General features: G+C 37.6%; 1 protein-coding gene across 2 annotated transcripts in view; it reads left to right on the top strand.

Annotated features, from left to right (window-relative positions):
• The window catches only part of TENM2 (teneurin transmembrane protein 2), a 538424-nt gene that overhangs the window by 456099 nt on the left and 61895 nt on the right, over nucleotides 1-20430 (top strand). For both annotated transcript variants that reach the window (XM_009641606.2, XM_035897048.1), the window contains 2 exons: nucleotides 211-411; nucleotides 1933-2145. In XM_009641606.2, the coding sequence (XP_009639901.1) occupies nucleotides 211-411; nucleotides 1933-2145 (414 nt within the window). The remainder of the gene's footprint in view (nucleotides 1-210; nucleotides 412-1932; nucleotides 2146-20430) is intronic.

Raw genomic sequence — 20430 nt, 5'->3', positions numbered from 1 at the left:
AGTCACACCCTGTTTTATTTGGAGCTAATGTAAAACACAAATTACTTCTCACATTCCCAGCCCAGGTGTTAATGTGACTTGAAGAACTACATTGATTTGCTTTATTTATCACAGTGATACAAACTTTTCAGAGCACAAATCTACATGTGTTCCAAACATCATAGTGTGTGAACTGACCTTTCTCTACATTGTTTTTATTTTCTTCTGTAGTTGATTGCTTGGATCCAACGTGCTCCAATCACGGAGTCTGTGTGAATGGAGAATGTCTCTGCAGCCCGGGTTGGGGTGGAATAAATTGTGAGCTTCCCAGAGCCCAGTGTCCAGACCAGTGTAGCGGGCATGGTACCTACCTGTCTGACACAGGGCTTTGTAGCTGTGATCCCAACTGGATGGGTCCTGACTGCTCCGTTGGTAAGAAAAACCTTATTTTGCAATAATGCTACTATTTGGTTAAAATGTTAATATCTATGGCAAGCTTGAAATGCAAATAATTTAGAAAATTGTCTTTGGAACATGTTTGGTCCTGTTTAGTTATGTTGGGAAGAGGCATGTATATATCTTAGATACTATTTTTTCTGACATCCTTAATTTGGGACTGTCAGCTGGGGGGAAAAGGGGGTGCAGGTTGGGAGTTTGTACTTCGTTCTAATAATGACCCTCATGTGGACTGAAAACGTTACTGAAGTGCTTCACATCTGTTTCCCAACTGTAAATGAAAACTTCCATAATTTATAAACATGTTTATAACATTTGGGGAATGGAAAACACTACAGTTAAGTACATTTCTGGGGTTTCCTTTACTGCGCATCAAAATGCTACTCAATTATGGAAAACATCACAAACCAGAAAAATCTCTTATCAGATAAAGGGTATTTTTCCCTTTTTAATTGTACATGGAATATTTTAAAAAATAGTTTTAGAGCAAGAGATGCCAAAAAGCAGGCACAAAAGTGTAGGCTAAAAAGTTTCATCCTCTCCAAAGCTACAGTTGTAAAACTTGATTATTCTAACAGAAGGAGCTAAAGGGAAAAAAACAGTTTTGACAAGGCAGCAAATGTTCTATTTGTGGGGAAAAAAATACCAGGAATTTTGCATTTATGTTGTAAGTTGAACCTTGAGATAGAGCTGTAGGCCATAAGCAAGTCTCTCAAAATAGTATTTACAGTTTTCACAGTCATTCAGTTATTTCTTAAGATTGATGACTTAAAATACCCCACCAGTGAAACAAATATCAAGATGTGTTTTTTCTGCTTCATGCATCAGCAGCCAGAACAATTAATGGACGAGAGTTTCACTGTCCATTTCTCCAATGATGCATGAGGCAAAGGACCCCTCTGTTTGCTTTTCTACAACTTAGCTGGCAGAGAGCAGTAGAAGAATTTTTGGAGTAAGAGGCCAGATAACCATGTTAGTAATAGGTTTCAGAAGTGTCTCCCTTGAAAGTGTCTTTTACCCATCACTCCTAGAGTCTAAGTGACCCTGAATTGTCACCGTTCTCTACTGAATGAGTTTTGGGTGAGTTCAGTCTCATTCTTAGCAAATCAATGTCTGTATCACCATCCCCAGAGATCCAGCCTGGAGTAAAACAGAGCTACGTGCTCCCCTTCTGCACTGCTGGCAGGCGTTGCGTGCAAGCCTTGCTACCTCTGAAAGTTGTTTGTGTCTGAATAGAGGACACAGGTCTACAGCATTTTGTCCAGCATATATTAGCAGGTTTATTAAATGACTTTTTAATATAATTTAGTTTGTTTTTAAGCTAAAGTTAAATGGTGGGTTTGATCTGGATATGAACAGGCCAGCTTTTGACGGCATACAGTTTGCAGCAAAAGCATACCTGTTGTACTCGCTTTTCCCTTCATGGCTAGGTTGCTGCTTCTGCTCCATGGCTGCTGACACAAGCTAGCTGTAACCTTTATTCTTTTCTTCTCCTAGAAGTGTGCTCTGTAGACTGCGGCACTCACGGGGTGTGCATTGGCGGAGCATGTCGCTGCGAAGAAGGGTGGACAGGAGTGGCGTGTGACCAGCGCGTGTGTCATCCCCGTTGCACGGAGCACGGAACTTGTAAAGATGGGAAATGTGAATGCAGAGAGGGCTGGAATGGGGAGCACTGCACCATTGGTAGGCAAACGACAGGCACCGAAACAGGCACATATTGCTTTCTTTTCATAAATCGTAGAAACATAGTTACTGTTGTGTATTGTAATAGGCTGTTCCTTTAAGGACCCTAGCGCTTTCAAATATTACCTCTGACTCAAAATGTGTTGGATGAAATGCAGTTAAGCTCTTGGAATCATTTAAAATCAGTAACAAACTGATTTGTAGAGGGAAAAAAAAAAAACAAAACAACAACAAATTCCACAGCAAATGAACATTAGTAAGTAAAGATGTAACAAATGGTCCATCACGGTATCATCTGAGCCAAGATTTTCAAACTTAACTAAACATTCCTTTGTGTGAACGGCATCTTTTTTAATTTCCTGGTCTGATGCACCAGTGCTCTCCTGCTATTATACATCACATCTGAAACACATCAGCACCATCACCACACAGAGCAGGGGTCAAGTTGTGGAGGAATAAGTGTTCCTGGTGTTACAGAAATAGCTCCCTAACATTCTCCTATGTTGTGCTGTGACAGTGGGCATGGTGTTTGCATATAGACAATCCCAGCATGGGAGGGCCCTGTCGGTAGTGCAGCATGCTGCTGTACCCTTTCCTAATAGCGTGCTGCTCAGTACAGCATTGGCATCACGCAGAGTGCCGTGACTAACACGATTGCATCTCAGCTGTGATGTGTCAGCCTGGGAAGTTCAAAAAGGTTATACTTACACAAAGCAATGATGTTTTATCCTCGCAATTACCATGCTTGAAAATTTATTCTGAAGAGGAATTAATTGTTCCTAAATGAAGTTCTTTATTTTGTCTCTACAAGCAGTCAGGTAGTACATTTGGCTTATTTTGTAAGTTACTGAAAACAAAGGAAAAAATTGTTATTTACCTATGCTGTAATCAAAAATGGGAAATTCTGAGTGATCACATCTCTTTTGTGAACTCTCAGCAAAATTATCTGGAACAAGAGTATCCAACTACTAAGACAATGTGAGATTCAGGCAAGTGTATTTCTCTCCAAAGAATTTTTGGAGGACTGTGGGGTATACCTTAAAAGAAAACTAGTGAGCCCAAATCCAAGGTCATATTGTCTTAATTTTCTTAAAGTGGTAAATTTAACAAAGAAAAGGAGTAAGTCAATTGAGATTTTCATGGCAATCAGGGACCTTAACGGGACAGTCCTATTACAAGTGAATTGTTATTTTTTTACTTAAAATTATGGTGAGATTCTTGCATCCCTCAAGCTGTTTTTCTTTTTCATTCCCCTCTTATTCTCCCTGGATATGCAGACCATTTCCGATGCACACATGACTTGGAAACTAAAAGTATACTCTTACGGGAGAGAGAAAAGAAAAAAGTTACATATTTTTGCGGCATACCCTTTGATGTTGTGGTGCTGCATGCTTCCACCACACTATGCTAATGTGATTTAAATCAAAGCTTTTATGACTGAACACTTTGTCACCAGCGTAGATGCAGAGTGTTTTCTCACAATTGCTTTCTGGCTTCCATCATATCAACATATCTCTCTAGATTAATCCAGGCATTTTGTTTTCATATTAAGTATTACCCAGACCTTTACAAAATGCCTAGTACGTAAATTTTTTTTGCATTAAATTGTGTAATAATTGCTTATTTTAAAAACTGCTGCTTTGTGCAAAATTTGTTTTGCTTTATAATCTTTTAGTAATATACCTATGTTTAGAGGTAATTAGTATATTTAAAGTCTTCATTACTGTGCACACAAAAAGATTCCTTCTACTGAGATCTTAAAAGAATTCTGAAAATTACAAGCTGAACAAGTGAACTCTGAAGTGAGATTTTTAGTCTAATTTTCAGAGCTGTGGAATAAATATTTTCCCTATTACTGATGTATATAATCTATTCTTCTTTTCAGAGAAAGGGTGATACTGCTGAAGTGATTAGAATATGCATAAGCTTTTTTTGTTTGGTATGTATTAGAAAGATTTCCTTGAAACTTAATGTGAGTCTGCCTGTGGCAAAGATGAGACTAGGGCAAAAAATCCAATTTTGCCCTTCTAGTTATTGTACATTTAAATTTATGCAGCCATAGGGTACCTGTTGCATGTAGGCAGATATATATTCTTGTGACAGGCCTGTATTAGTAAGAATTTTCATATGCTCGTATCATGAGGCCTGATTGTGAGGCCATTTACAAAAGCACAAAGCATGGTGCCAGAAATGGAATTCGGTTCAGAGGGACAGCTCAGCTTGATCCCACTGGTTGTGTGGGGCTGAAACAGAGAGAGGATAAGGGTGGTAAAACTTATTTTTGTCAGTAATTGTACAAAAAATGCTAGAAGTTATCACTGGAAAATTTGTCCGTAGGGTAAATTGAAAATTTGTAACAAGGATGAGCTGCTCAAGATGTTTTAAAAATTAGTGTGAAGAACTAAAGTGTACTTAAATTTTACGAAAACTCATTTTAATTTAGAGTGCTCCCTTTATGGTTTAGCTTTCAACTAAAAGCTTGACAGACCATTTAATGTCAGAATTATGCACTGAGGAGTGTCCACCCAAAAGATAATATTCAGGAAAGCAAATCTGATGTATTCAGACCTTGATTTTCGAAATTTTTTTTTTTTGTTTTTAATCCACAGCCATTGTTTTGGTCCTGTTTAGAAGGTACCTGGCAAACTGCAGTCTGTTTTTCTGAAGGAAAAGCCAGGCCAGACCAGAGTAAAATACCATATGAGCAGAGGTTGAATCTCGCCCTTCCCTGTACGTAGTTTGGATTTTTGAATACCCATAGTAGGTCTTCAGGAGCAATGAATGACCATGCTTACCTCACGAGACATGTGAGAATTTCTCCATATGGACTTCACGCAGAAAGATATGAATCCTGTAGGAGAGTTCATTTACTCTGACATTCCATTTTTTGCTACACCTAGTCTGAAATCTCTTGAAGTCAGTAGAAAATCTTGCTTTGATTCCAGTGACTTTAGGCCAAGCCCACTTAGAACAAATTGATCTAATTTGTGAGGAAAAAAACAGGTTTCTATACACAAACCAAAATACATTTTCTTTTGTTTGAGTTTCTTTAGCAGTTCCATGTGCAGTAGAGAAGAAATCATTATAGCAACCTGCAGGTATCCAAATTCATTCAGGATATTTTATCCTATTTACCATCAGTTTAGGCCTTTGTAGGTAGCTGACAGAATGCACACTCTTTGGCATTTCGATGTTGAGTATCTAAGCTCAAAAAATTAACAAAAATGCAGTTTCTCTATGTATTGCTGACATCTTAAGAAAAATACTCCAAGAAGTCTGCCAGAACGTCACTATTAGCCCAGTGTTAACGAGCTGTTTGTGCAAAGCAGCTTTTACCTATGTGCAGCAATGGAATTGTGTATAAAAATCAGTGACTGCAAATTCCAAGTTACACAGATTTTGATACATCTATATCCTAATAATATAAAAATGAAAGGAGTGGTGCCAGGTCTTGCTCAAATGCCGTACATAGCAGAGCAGAATGCTTCACCAGGCACTACATTTCACTTTGCTACTTGAGGTAAGAAGAAAAATTGCTTACTGGAGTGATGATAAAGAAAATGAATTTTTACCCAGTGCAAAAATAGACCTGTCAGGATATGTTTATTAAGTGATTACTATTCATTGATTGCAATTATGGAGGAAGTTTTAACTAAATAATAGAGGCTAATCTAGATGAGGAAAAAAATATTGGAAAACTAATAACAAAGCAAAAGACTAAGATATAGCACTTGCGAAGTCTTGGACCAATTTCATGCCAGAATTTTAAGATGGAGGATGTGGCTTTTTCTTGAATCATCCGAGTGTTGTTAAAGCATACTGTTACAAAACAGATCTGTTACTTTCACTGAAAACAATATTCAGATGTTTAAAACTGCTGGTTTTAAACTATTGTGGACAGTCTTCTCATATAAACTATCAGGATTGTGTACTAAGGACAGTGTGATATATATGGAGATCTTAAGAAATAGTTGAAAATACCATTTTAAAAGTGTAATTCCATCTGTAATTCATATCCCCACAGCATGGAATACGACTGTTGTTAAGTCATTGGTAAAAATCTCACTGACAGACCAGTGAAAGCAAGGTTCAATCCTAAATATTTATGAGTAAAATTTAAAAGTCTGCAAACATATTGTATCTTGTAAGGTAAGCTCTCACCAGAAGATGATACATGAGGTTTTCTTTGTGGCAGCCTGTCGTGTTCCCGAAGCCTTGCTCTTGTCTGCTCACGTCCTACATTAGATGTAGGTTAAGCACTCCTGCTTTCAGACAGAAAGTGGCAAAAGATTGTAGTAAAGTATATTTGATAATATGGATACTCTGCTGCAGATCACGATCAAGACAATTCTTATCTTCTCTGTTCCCTTTTTTTTTTATTTTCAATGCAAATGAGCTGTACCCCCTTTGACAGCCATAGAAGCTGAACCCGCAGCTATCTACCTGCTAGGCAGAGCACAAGCAGAGATGATGTGTGCATCCCTGCAGACTCTGCCTCCTGGCCTTGCTACTGCTTTTCAGAATCTAACTCCAGAGGTGGAGATCTGCCACTACTTTTCCTCCACCGAGTCCTTGGCCTCTGTACTGAAAATGTCAAATGGTAGGACATGTTCCTTAGCAAATAACAGATTTGGATATCTGTATTAGCCCTATACCTTGTCTTCTGAGTTTTCAGGGCCTTGAATAAAGAAGGCAGATTGGAAAGAAACACGATCCTGTCACCTATGTGATGGGAAATAACCTCAAATATTCAGATACATAAAAACGTATAGGAAAAAGAGAGGAGAATCTGCATCCAGGGTGATTAAGATAAGTTTAAGTTACAGTATGGGAGATTTGGGTCAGGTATTAGGAAAACTTTATAACAGTAAATGCAAAACTGAAGTAGATTGTCTAAGGAAACTGTAGAATCCTCAGCAATGGAGCTTTTAACAACAGTTTAGGCAAATGTCTGTCAGGAGTAGCAGAGAGGTAATTCATTCTGCCATGGGGCAGAAAGCTGACTAGAAAATCATTGAACTACATGAGCTCTCTTCCAGTTTGATCTTAAATGAGCTTAAAAGGAAGCTTTCCTTTTAAGTACCTTATTTTATAATGGCCTATGTCGAGATTTGTACTGTCATCCCCTTTAAGAATCTAATTCTGCTCTTAGAAGTAGAATTGATCATTTATCCAATGAAGGAGACTAATCTGTGTGTTCTGTATTTGCAGAACAGTGGGCTGTCAGTGTATATATTGAGCCACTCTGAAACATCCAAACAAAGAGCAAATATTACACCCAGTAGGTAAATACTTCAAATCCTCTCCCTTTGAAGTATCAAGACTCACCCAGCTGAACACTAGATGGGTAGTATTCCACCTCTGTTTTTGCTAAAAAAGATGTTTACTAAAAATTTTTTTCCCCAAGCATTTTGGGATGACTGTGCCCTTTCCAGCTTTTAGACATGTTTGTATTTTTTGTAGACTGGAACAAATACCACTTATAAAGTGTAAAGATTTAGATTTTTACCTTATCAGGAAGTCAATAATCGATAGAAATGTTAATAATGCAGCATTGTGTTATCTTTGGATACAGCAGGATATTTTTGTCCCATGATAATGCTCTTTGTGTCAAAGATTTTTTCTTCTACTACTGATTTTTCTTGTTGTAATTACAACGGTAATGATTCAAAGATGAGGCAATTTTCAGGAGAGATGGAAAGTGTGTGGGAGGAGACAGTGGAAAGCCATCGTATCTGACAAAGAGCAATTTAGAAGGAGCTAGATATATTAGACTTCTCCAATGCACTTCTAACTTCAAATTAATCTGTAACAGTTTATAACCTATTAAGGCATAAAAACCCCACTAACGATGATGATAGATATTTAGATTGCATGCTCTGCAGAGGGAGGAACACATTTTTTCATTTTATTTGAAAAATGCATAGAATATTTGGGTCATGACCACTTTTCATTACTGATTATATACAAATATGTTGGTAATATATATAATGACATGGCCAAAAACGTTAGAGACTTTGGCTGTTTCTGTATCTGCAGGTTGAGGTTCATCACCTGAATAATACAGTCACCCTATCGTCTTTACAACCGGTAGCAGGTTTCTTGACACGCACGTCTGTGATGCAGTCTCGTAGGTATGTGGTGTCAGGCTTTCATCTGGAGTGCAGTAGGGTGGTTTCCCCCCGTGCATCTCTTCAGCAAAACAGAGCAGTAGCAGGTACCTCATGAATTAATCTTGGAGATTCTCAACAATTTCTGTCATTCTCTGCATGCAGTTTACGTTTTCATTTCTGTCATGCAAGCACAGAGAGACTCCTGATGTTGAAGGTTTTCTTATAAAGCGACGTTTTGGTCGCGTATGTTACATTATATCGTGTTACGTTTTATAACCAAACCCAAGGAAATGTGCTAGTCAGACCGGTGGTTTGTAACTTTGTAAATTCCTTTCCCAGTACCTAAAATATACTTTCCTGTATTAGAGATGAGTAAACTTTCTGAACAATTTCTGTAGCACTAAGGGATCCAGAACTACCATATGCGTCCTCTTACTTTATCATAGCTGAGGAAGATAGCTGATTATATGTATTTGGAAGGAAATATTCTATGTAAAAATTTGTATACCGTGAGAGTGGTTTGACTGTCAGGGAATTTAGAAACAGAATTCCTTTTCATCTGCAGGATTTACACAGGGCAGCTGGGGATCTTTTTTGGCTAAAAGGCAAGCTTATTCATGAGGAAGAACTTTCCTGTTTGCATTCTTTGCTGAGGGCTTCCTGTAAATGATTGAAATATGTCACAGTGCAGTGTCAGAACGCTTGAGTGGCTTTTTGCTTTCTTTGTATATAGGATATTTGCAGAACATGACCTTATTTCTTCCCTTTCTAGCCCAAAAAATTTAATGAGTGTGTTTTCAGCAAAGCTTCCTGCATTTTGTATGGTACTTCAAAGATGCACCCAGCAGATACTGGTGAATAGTTTCCCAAGCTAAAACGACGTTTCTTTTTTCTCCTTTTGGAGGGGCTTCTACATGAGTTATATTGATTTTCTGGCCAATTCTTGAACTCTTAGAATACCACAAAAAGAGGGGGAGGGCAATCAATCAGGCAGCTGATCTAACTTTGGAAAGGGCAACGCTGATTTTGCTGTTCATAGGACTATTCACAGCATCAGGCAATCTTCTCTTCTTCCACAGATAATGTTTTCTGTGTTATTTTGTACCCTGTGGTGTCAAGCACAGCTTCAGCAAGTGAGTGAATTACATGGTGTTGCTGGATACAAAATAACAAAGACACAGGAATGCTTGTGAGAGGTCAGTGACATAGATTGTACAGAGATAGAAAGGTGGTACCAGATCTTGAGAAAAATATGTCTTTACATATATATAATATTTATACTTACTAAAAAACAAATAAAAAAGAGAACAATATCTGCCCATCCTTTTGAGGCCTGCTTGTTAAAGATATCTTTTCCTTAATCACTTGCATTCTTGCTTATACATTCTCAAGGTATAATTCTTGTATCTTCAATATCAGTTTCACATAATCTTTCATGCTTGAAGATGCAAATAAAGCCAATTGAGTTTTGTCTGACTGCTGCAAACTCTATGGAATAGTGATTCAGACACAAAGCTTTACCTTTTCAGCTTCTTGTCAATTTGTCTCCGATTCCTACATGATACCAAATTAACAGTAGGATGCATTAGAAGTTAGAGGCTCGTCTTCCGAAAATATTTGATGCTTTTGAAATTCTCTACTAGTTTAATGTTGTATTAAAAATATTAGTGTCAAAAAGAACAAGGTAAAAATGGTCTCCATAGCATCTCTGAAGTGTCAGTTCAGGATTTTGCTGTGTGATCTATTTAGGGCTTTGGGGGAAAAATGAAACTACTGAAAGCTTTCCCTTTAAACTGTCAGTTATCTCTTGTGCAGTAACTACTCACTGAGGATGCAATACACACTGCTGTTGAATATTGATACATGCTTCTTTCACTAAAAGCACTTACTAAGGCAATTTTTTAAAAGATATTAAGGATTGGTTATGGGGACTTGTTCAGGGTGCCAGCTGTGAGGTATCTTGAGCCATTCGTATTGAACAAAGTTTTTACAAAATTTATGTTATTTGGCTCTTTTTGAGTGTTCTTTCTTTCCATTCCTATTCTGACCTGCTTATGAAATGCTTATTAGGATAACCTCACTCCTGGAGATTATTCCTGTAACTAGCCTCAGTCTATTCCATTTTAGATATAGTTTTTCTATACATAAAAAAGAAGCAAAACTTTTTGTCCAACAGAAATCATCATACAATGTAGTATATAGCTCATTTGACCAAAGAAATTACAAACATAATTTATATAACTGAAATGTAAGAACTAAATACAAACCTGAGGGTTCTTGAAGGTGTTCAGGTCTGAGGATCTGAACATGTTCATCTCTGTATGTTGAAAGTGTAGATAGTTGGAGTAATATTGGGATCATTATTACCTGATTTATAGCTGCCATGAAAATTGTAACTAAGTGTTTAGATTTCTGCAATTGCCGGGACATACTCCTGTAGTATTTTCAGTGATATAGTATTGATTGACATATAACTGTTCGTCTCATTCTGTCAGTGGTATTCAAAACACATCCATGCTGGGATAGAGACAAAGCAACACTGGTGTCTCATCAGGCTAGCAGCAGTTCGCAGTCATAGTTCTAAAAGCTGAAGGAAAATTGGGACGTGAGAAACTAAGGTTACTGTGTTTATCCCCATTCTCTCTTCATTCAGTGCCAGGAGTAGAGCAGAAAGGATTCATGGTCCAGCTGTCTCCTTGAAGATTCTCAAATCTGAGAGCTGACCCTTAGTACTGGGAGCTACACACTTGACTTAAATATTTCACTCTAAATAAGTACCTCTCTTAAACAGTTAAGCAGTTTTCATGGAGAAGTAATAACTTTTGCTTTCACAAAGACTTCAATGTGTCATGGATCATTACATTAAACGTAATGAAAATTTAGGCAGAGGAGACGTGTTGGTCTGCTTATCCTTGTAAAGCTTTTTTCCCCTCTCGTTCTACTAAACTTAAAAGATACTTTTATTCCCGCCTTACTGTAATCTGCCAGTTCTATGGCCCATGACTGATGTCTAACATCTGGGATTCATTGCCTTTTCTTGTGCTGTCTCATTGGTTATTGGGAGCCGTGCAGTGAGTCCCAGATGTTCAAGTGTAAAACAGTTTCTGCATTTTCCCAAATGCAGCTTACATAATGGCACCTACGTCTTACCCAGCTAATTTGTATTTTCCCTGTTGTACGATGCCTTTTAAAAGGCTGTGGGTTTCCTGCATTCTGCAAATAGGGAGCCATAATTTTGACAAACTGCCAATCAATGTCAGGGTTTATTGCTTCTTTCTAATCCCATTGCATTTTTTTAGTTTCTATTCACCATTTTTAACGGTCCAGTGCGGAGCAGGTTGATCAACTCGGCATCAATAGACTGTGGCCTGCTTTTAAAATGCTGTAAAATAAGATACCATACAAAATAGCTGCAAGGAAAGTTTTAAGTGTTTCTTCTTAAATGTTCTGGAGTGATTAGGGTAGACTGAACTACACAAGGTGATAGTTAATCTTTCATACAATTAAAAAGTATATAAACTTTTAACATTTTAATATATTTTTACAGAAACCCTTATAAAGTAAAGAATAATCTCTTCTGTATTCATTGCAGTTAATTATAAAATTGCAGATGAGATTTTTTTATTTTAGGTAGATGTTGAAAGAGTGAAGTTATTCATGAGTGTGACAAATGGGTAAGATTCATAATGCATCTAGAGCACATATGTTTTAATTTGCCTCCAAATAGCCAGTCTTTCAGAGCATTGAACAACTGAGCTAAAGAACTACAGTGCATCAAGATGCAGTCGCTGTTCTGAAGAGAAATAGTGATAATAGCTTTGTTATTGAAGAAATAAGTACAATAGTGTAATCATTATTAAAAAACGTTCTTTTTAATTAAAAACTAAATTAGTTTCTAGTGAAAAATATTACTAGGTTGTTATTTTAGGCTAGAAACGATACTAGGAGGGCAATTATCCAAAAGAACAAATCAACAACAACAAAAAGATCAGTTTAGGAATAACATGTTTACTTAGAATATAGTGACTTATTGATCTTAAAAGTAATACTGTTTCAAATACTGTGATTTTCCAATTGTTACGAATCAAAGGGATCGACGAGCTTCTTGTGGAATGAGTTCCTCAAGAATAGCACTGAAGTTATTTTTGTAAATTCAGCATGCACAAACACAAAGCCCCAAATGTCCCAGAAGATGCTGATTCTCCTAAAACCAGAGGCACATTAGTACAGATGAGAGCACTGACTTTTTGTTTTAACCACTGGGAATACCAGAGAGTTGAACTCAGTTCCTAATGTAGCATGGTGCCATCAACTTTTCAGCACATTTTAAATATAAACTGTTCTGACTTTTTTGCTTTCCATTTAATAAAGCAAGGCAAAATGTGTATATGCAGGGTTACAGATCATTTCTTTCTGAAATTAATAGAGGAATTAGCATTATAGCATACAGTTTTACCATGCAAGATAGCGTGCCTGGAATTAAGCAGTTATAGAAAAGGAAGTTGGGTGTCTCCCTCTTCCCTATTGTTTTTATTTTTAAATGTCAGAGTTGCTTGCATTTGAATAAGAAAAGTATTACTGAAAGCAGGGAGCTGTGGATCATTATTTACTGCTGAAAAGTGAAAGCACAATCTGAATTTGTTAAAATGTTTACAGATTCTGATTAATTCTGCTACTTACATTTTCAGAGTAATTTGTTAACATTACAGGAAAAATAATGGCAATATGCCTTTTCTTGTTTCAAAAAAAGTTGAAAAGATGTTTTAGACTTAAGACAGAAAATCACTTCATAGGAGTTCGTTGGAATATGAAATGAAGGTTGACATTGCTCACCATGCAGCACTGTTAACAGTTGAATTTGGGGGGGGGGGGGGGGGAGTATAGTGACATAGATTTTTATATCCAGTGAATCTTTTTGTTGGCTTCTTTGGAAGCTAGGGGTAAAATTGCTTTTTGTTACTGCCTCCCTTGGATCGTTATTAATTGATTCTTTATCATGAAGCCAATCCATATATATCTTCATTGTGTCCTGTGAATGTTTAAGCCTTTTTTTTCCCCAAATAAGTCAGAAATATTGATTTAGAATGGAGAAAGCCTTCCATATTTAGAGAATGGGTTATTAGAGTCAAGGTCACTTTGTTTGTGAAGGCTGAGAGGGCAACAGTTGCTTGAAGGAAATACTTAGGTGAGTGTTACACTATAGAAAATGTTAAGCTTGTCTAAACAGGTCTGCATTATTCCTCTCTGGGGATGGTTATGAACCAGCACCCTAAACAATGTATATGCTGGGTTACTCTTGTGTATGTAGCTAGAAGGCTGAAGGGGAAGTAGAAAAATCTACATCGATGCCCAAGCATTAGCTTGCAGTTGCAGCTTTCCTTAATTCAAATCCAGAGGGGCCTGTAGAGGTTATCATTTTTATGATATTTTATTGAAACATTTGTTATATATTCCGGAACAGGTTTGTTTGCTTATATGCTGAAGAAAAAAGTGAATCAAAATTGGTCAGACACCCCCCCCTTAATTTCAAATAGTAGTTCATAACCTTTATCAAAAGACTTAATTATGTATGAGATATCATTCAGGTACCAAACTTTGTGGATACACTGAAGTGTCTCCTGAAATTGCTTATATTTTTGTACCACATGAAACTTTGTTAAAATAAAATGAAGGCAGTGCTTATTAAAACCCAATGATTTCTCCATTCCTTTTAATCTTTCAATCTTTCATACACAGAGAATTCAATAAGTGAAGTCTGTCGTCTTTCACCAGTATTTGTATTTCTAGTTACCATAAAATTCCTAAAATCCTTATTACCTAATTTAAAAGTGTTACTGCATGGAAAGTTTTAAGTATGAGATGCTGTGTAAAGGGGAATATTTATTCAGCAGAATTGAGGCAATTTAACATATTTGCCTTCCATATAAAACTGCATCTGTTCATTCAACCTTTATAGTTACAGTTTCCCTTGCTATACCAAGGATTTTTGTCAGCATTTCTGAGATAAAACACTGCATTTTTTAAATTTCTAGCAAGGCTTGTATACTGTATCTGATTCCTTAAGGTGAATATTCCTATCAATAGTAAATGGGAGCTTTCTTAAAAGTTATTTGCAGGATATGCCCCTAAATCTTAATTATTTATTTTATTTTCTGCATTTTATTGCTTGAGATAAAGATGTTATAAAATGCGAGATGTCATCCAGATGCAAACAAATGACAATTAAGTGAAAAGGAAGATGTCTGTTCTTTTCAGTGTTGCTTCTATTACTTTTTTTTCTCCGATGACTAAAAATTAGAGGTTTATTAAAGATAAGGTTTCACGGGGCTACTGCTATTGATCCTTTACTTCAATTAGGTAAGTTTTTTCCAGCTTAGGAAAGAATTAAAATTATTAAATTGTTTCATTCAGAATGAGAAGCAGGTATGCATGCTGGAAATGCACTTAAATGTCATCAGTTTACTGGTTAGTGCCCTGAGGAGAAAGGCGATGGCATTAAACTGCAGGATAGTTTATCCAGTGAGGGACACTGACTTCAGAAGGATTTTTGCAAGAACTTCCTAACCGCTTACGGAAGTTATTACAGTAAATTGGATATGCACTATGCCTGATTAAACATATTCCCTCATATGTATTTACTCTGAAACCTAAAGCCATTCCAAGGTTCACTTTGCTTGATTAAGACCCGTGGAGATCTCATAAACTCACTAAGAGTCAAACTGCATCAATCCTCAGGTGAGAGACCTTCAGCTAACATTTCCATGTCGCAAGGTGTTCTTTTGTCAGCTAGTCATGGAATATAGAGTGGGCTGTTATGGAAGGCCCCTGCAGTTTAGGTTAGGGCAGTATTTCTCACTTTCTGCTCTGAACTGATGAAATGCTGCTGTGCAGTGGAAAAGGCTGCTATATACTGCTTGGCTTCACACTTTTGTACAAATTGTTATTGTCTACAGGAAAACCTGATTAATACGTGTTTCTAACATGTTCCTTAGAATGTGGTAATGGTTTGGCTATGGATAAGAAATGAAAAATTATGCTATACCCAAGTGAAATTATGGGAAACAGGCAGAGTACGGTAACCAACGTTATAATTTTATTTGACCACTGAGGGTAAATAATGCTAATTAATAGCCTGGACAGAAAACAGAGAAGTAAAATTTCCTTGACATCTATTTGGTATGTTTAGAGACACTATTAGCTACTCGTGCTGTATTTTCAGTGTCACAAAGAAAAAGCAAATTGCAAAAAACTGTAGCAAATTGTCCTTTAGGTGTCCCATGCACAGATTTTTTTGTTGTTGCTTTGGGGATTTTTTTTGTTATTGGAAATTCCTCTTGACTGGTCTTTCTTTTGACTAATGTTAGGTCTGCTTTTCCCTGGTTTGGTTTTTTGGTTTTTGGTTTTTGGTTTTTTAACTGAAGCAAATACCATGACAATGCATAGTTGTGCACCTTTTCACCTGACATGATTCAGTGACTAAGACAGATTAAATCCAATGTATTGACCATACAATCACACTGCAGCCGAGGTGGAGCGATCTCTAGTTTTCTTGGCTGCATCTCCAACTCGCACAGACACTGTGTTTCTCCTCCTGAGAGAAGTGCTCCTAGCAAACAGTCCCATTGTAACTAATACCATCCTGCCTGCCCAGCGTGGCGCAAAAACTCTGTCAAATATAGATGCAAGGCAACCAAGTTAAAAGCCTAGGTGGTGCTTCTGACGGCTTCAGCAGAGAAATGGAAAAGTAGTACTCTGTCTATAAGAAGAAAGACTTAAATATTTGTTCCAGAGATTTAAGGTCACTTCTAGTGAGGCTAGGGGTGAAGCAGAGCTATCAGTTGCCATACAGTAAATATTTTTAATGTAAAGCAAGCAGAGCTTAAAGAGTCTTTTCTCTTTCAAATTTCTTCCAAGTGCAGATTAAATACCCTTGGCTTTCTTGGGGGTGAAACGGTAAAGATGATCTCCCTAGTAGATCAAAATCAGTTTCCCAGATTATTTAGTATTTAAATATCAAGGCAACTAGCTATTTTTGAAGGCTTATGAGGTTTTTTTCCTTTACCACTTAGGCATGTAAAGAAGGAACAAAGAGAGAGCACTATCCTACGCTTTGTCTGTGCATGCAGGATTAAAAACACCTTGTGAAAACAACAATTTTATTTATGTAGCTTTTATTAGTTATTTGTGCAGTTGGTAGATATAAAAACTGGAAAATTGCATTATATTCATGAGGCTTATGCATACTGAAAAGGGATGCAGAATGGATGTCTAGCACTTTAGAATTAAAGGCACGTGTATAAAATATATTTTATGTAGTGAAATATTCATCTTCTATCCTACATCTGCCAAACAACTCGGCATACCCAAATACTCACATAACTCAGAATGCATTGTTGCTGTATTTTAATTTGTTTTACATATGTTGCCTGTGTGGCAGAATACTGCTCCTATGTTGTGGGCATTATTTCATCCTTCACATTTGTATATATTTAAACTCCATAAATTCTGGCTCTAACAAAAGTGAGATATATTTATTTTAAACTTCAAATATCCATTATTTTTTTGTCACTTCTTAATAGTATTTTACTGTGATGAAGATTTAGGTTTTCTGCAAGCCAGCAGGGGTATGAGAAGCATTTAGTGTATCATATCAAGGCTTTTTTCACTACAAACTATCCCACAATACTTCTTAAAAAGTACTTCTTTTCTTCAGCGCTTTCTTTTGATTTTCCTTTGGGACAGCTGAAATGTTTGGACTCCGTAGTCTGAAACCATACAGTGTGCAGCCATTTATTGGAATCCATGTAATGAATACTTTAAGAAGATCAGCTGCAAAATATAATACACCTGTCTATATAGCACTTTTCCTCCTGAAGGGGTTCCAAAGTTCTGTACCAAATTAAGGGATATTTGCTCACAGAGCATACTAATCTATTGCACAGTAGCGGAGGAAAATGCATACTTATGTTAAGGCTCATGCTTATTCTTCTGATAGAAGAATACTTACAGAGGATCTGCATTTGCATACCTGAAAGTTAATTGCTAAATTATAAATTCTATGCAGACATCAAAATCTGATGAATAGCAAGTAATTACTTTGTAATAATGCCTGAGAAAACCAGGATTCCCTGCCCTGAGACTTATGAATTACAAAGCTCTAAACCTGATGGCTTCATAGATAATTCAGGTTGGAAGGGATGTCAGGAAGTCACCCAGCCCAACCTCTCCCTCGAAGCGGGGTTAGTTGTGAGGTCAGACTTTGGACTCAGGCCCATAGTTTTCAAGGCAGACTTCCTACAGCCCTCTTTATCGTGCATTGGGTGGGCTCTTGCTCACCCCTCAGCCCCCTAGCTAAGCGTCTTCTCTAGCATATTGAGCAAGATACGTGTATATAATATCTGCTTGTTCTCACTACAGTGCCCTACTTGCATATGCATGTGTGTGCGCGCATCTCATTCCCTCACATCTCTGAATTCAAACAGGATTAGAAATACCAGTGTGAACTACTGTTAAGTAGTGCTGGCATAAGGGAAACAGTTCTGTTTGGTCACTGTAAATGCTGGCTTAGCTTACGAGAGCATTTTGGATGACTTAAACTCCTCTGCTTTGTAAAGCTATTTGTGTGTTAAAGGAGTTATGAGCAAAGAAATGCAATTTGTATTTGGAGCAGAAGTGGATAATGTGTGATTTTTTTTTTAAAATATATATGTAAGTTCTTATTTATAGAGTGAAGGAATTCATTCCACAGACTTGAATTGGTTTCTTAAAATCTCCACCTCCTACGCAGATAAGATTAGCTTTTGTCAGCTTAGCAGAGTTCTTGACCCCAGTTTCCATCCCTGCACCTTAGGCAGTCTCTTAAATATCCTGAGCCCACCAGATAAGAAGTAAGGCCTTGAACTTGATTTGGATTTTCTTTAGTAAGCCATTGGTGAGAGAATTAAAATATTTGATGTACCTGTTCTTGTTGAGAAGCAATGCTTCAGTGTTCACTTAACTGAATTTGTCTTACGCCTGTATATATTGCGTTGCCAAATGGGCTGTAAGGGAGGTCTGAGATGAGTCTGGCACCCTCTCAGAAGTGGTTGGCAGCACAGCCCGTGTGCCCCGTGCGGAGGATTTGTGAAGTGGATGAAAGTATTCTGAAGTGAAGGACTGAGCTGAGAGCTGTGTCTGCCCCAAATCCAAAATTGCATTAGGTCTAGAGTGTTTGTTTAGGTTTAGTAGGACTTTATAAAAGTGTTTGGAAATGGAAAATTTGATGCTAGTGATATTTGGCAAGAACAGATGCACCCAAGGGTTGCTTCTTTGTGGACTGGTCAGGCTCACGCCAGTCTGATGAAAGGAAATCTCTGTTTCTAAGTGATGCATTGCCTTTCAGACAGGAGGAGCGCTAGTTATCCAGGACCCTTTCAGGAGGGAGAAGGGCTGTAAAACCACCAGCAGCAGTTGATAATCCAGGGGTTTTCACCATGCTTGGTAGTCAGTTAATGCATAGAAACTAGAGAAAATTCACACTTTTCTGAAGAACAACCAATGTGTTAATTGTAACTATTATATGAAGAGCCCAGGTAGAGCAAACTGCTGTGAGCCTTGAGGCTGCACAGTGGCTGACTGAGAGCCATGTCATTCTGTTTTGCCCTCAGCTGATATAACCGAGAAGGCTGAAGAGTCACTCTGGTCAGTGAAGAAGGATGTGATCCCAAAAAGTCTAGCCCCTTCAGATTTACTGGTTAATTGTACAGCATGTCAGTTTTACTCAGACAGATCAACCTTTCAATATTTGCAGTGTACCTCGCGTTTGACAGGGCTCGTGCCAAGGCCTTGTCTGTAGCGTCAGCTTCCACTTGTGGCCCAGCGTACCTGTGGGTGCGTTTGTTGTTCTCCCTGTTTCTGTCTGTGCGTTGCTTCTGAAGAGACCAGAGTTTGAAAGCTTGCCTTGTTACCATTTTGTGTTAGACCATCATTGCTTGCAGAATGCTAGAAATAATTTTACTGTTACCAAATCTGATTTAGAGACCCAGGTTCAGATGTAAACGTGTGAGCACAGCAGAGGGCAATGTTTTGCACGTAATTACAAATAACCTGGCTGTAGGGTAGTTTTAGGTCTACATAAGTCCAAAAGAATTACTTTAATGTGGTTATATTTCATGTATCTTTACATTTAGCTTGCCAGAAAATGTATGATTTAACTTGGTTTGGCATTTACATTCCCTGCCTCTGCACTAAAGCTCTGTTGCAACAAATAATGTTGCTTTAAAATATTCTCTGAGTAGTAAAGCTACTGACTGTGATTTTCCTTTAATATTTAAAGTGGGAGAAATGCTGGGTGGCATTTGTGTCTTGACAAAAGCTAGCCAGTGACAATGTACTCTCCTCTGCTGACCCATCGGGGTATTCATAGAGAAAAAGTGCATCTGCCTCACTGGAGGGTTTTCAATCAAATGAGAGATCTGGGAGTATTCTGTAGTACCAGACAAAGCCTTGGTAGCAACAAGCGATCCTGCCCTTTTCAAGCCTGATTTTCTGCTTTTTATATCAGCAGGCTCTTAGATTGTAAATATGTGAAATGAGGTCCTACCTTTGTGGCATCTTGATGTATACAGGGATTTTAAAAGTTCATCTCTGAGCAGGTGAAGGATAGGGCTTACCTCTAGTTTTATACATGCTACACTCACAATACCATTAAATTGGGTCCAACTTTGGATAAGCATGGCACCATGCCATCTCTACTGGCAGGCTTAGTCCGGGTGGGAGCATGGGATGGAGCAGCAGCATCCTTTGCTGTCTGGGCTGTGTATGAAAACTGCGTAAAGGAACATGAAACCAGAAAAACCTTTAAAACCACATCGCTTCATGCTTTCCTCCAAAGTTAGGATAGAAAGCTACGGGTACTTCAGTAAGCTGGGCATGATTCTGAGTTCGTACATCATCTTCGCTGTTAGCAATTCCAAAATTAGGGCTTTGCATTGTTTTCTGTCTGAAATAAGAAAAAATCAGGTCATTTATGTTCAATTTTATAAATTTCAGTTAGCCGAATGAAACTGAGCTTTTGGAATCGAATATCTGGGATTTGAGAGCACAATATCAAATATTCTTTTGCCAAATACAGGTATCATTTAACATAGGTATTACGTTGGGGTTTTTTTCCTCTTTGTCACTCCCTGTGACATGAAGAGGATAGAATGGGTAATGAGTG

This window comes from Egretta garzetta, unplaced genomic scaffold (genome assembly GCF_000687185.1).
Source record: "Egretta garzetta isolate BGI_Z169 unplaced genomic scaffold, ASM68718v1 scaffold97, whole genome shotgun sequence".
NCBI classification, from domain to species: Eukaryota; Metazoa; Chordata; class Aves; order Pelecaniformes; family Ardeidae; genus Egretta; species Egretta garzetta.
This window is presented reverse-complemented; position numbering and strand designations above follow the sequence as displayed.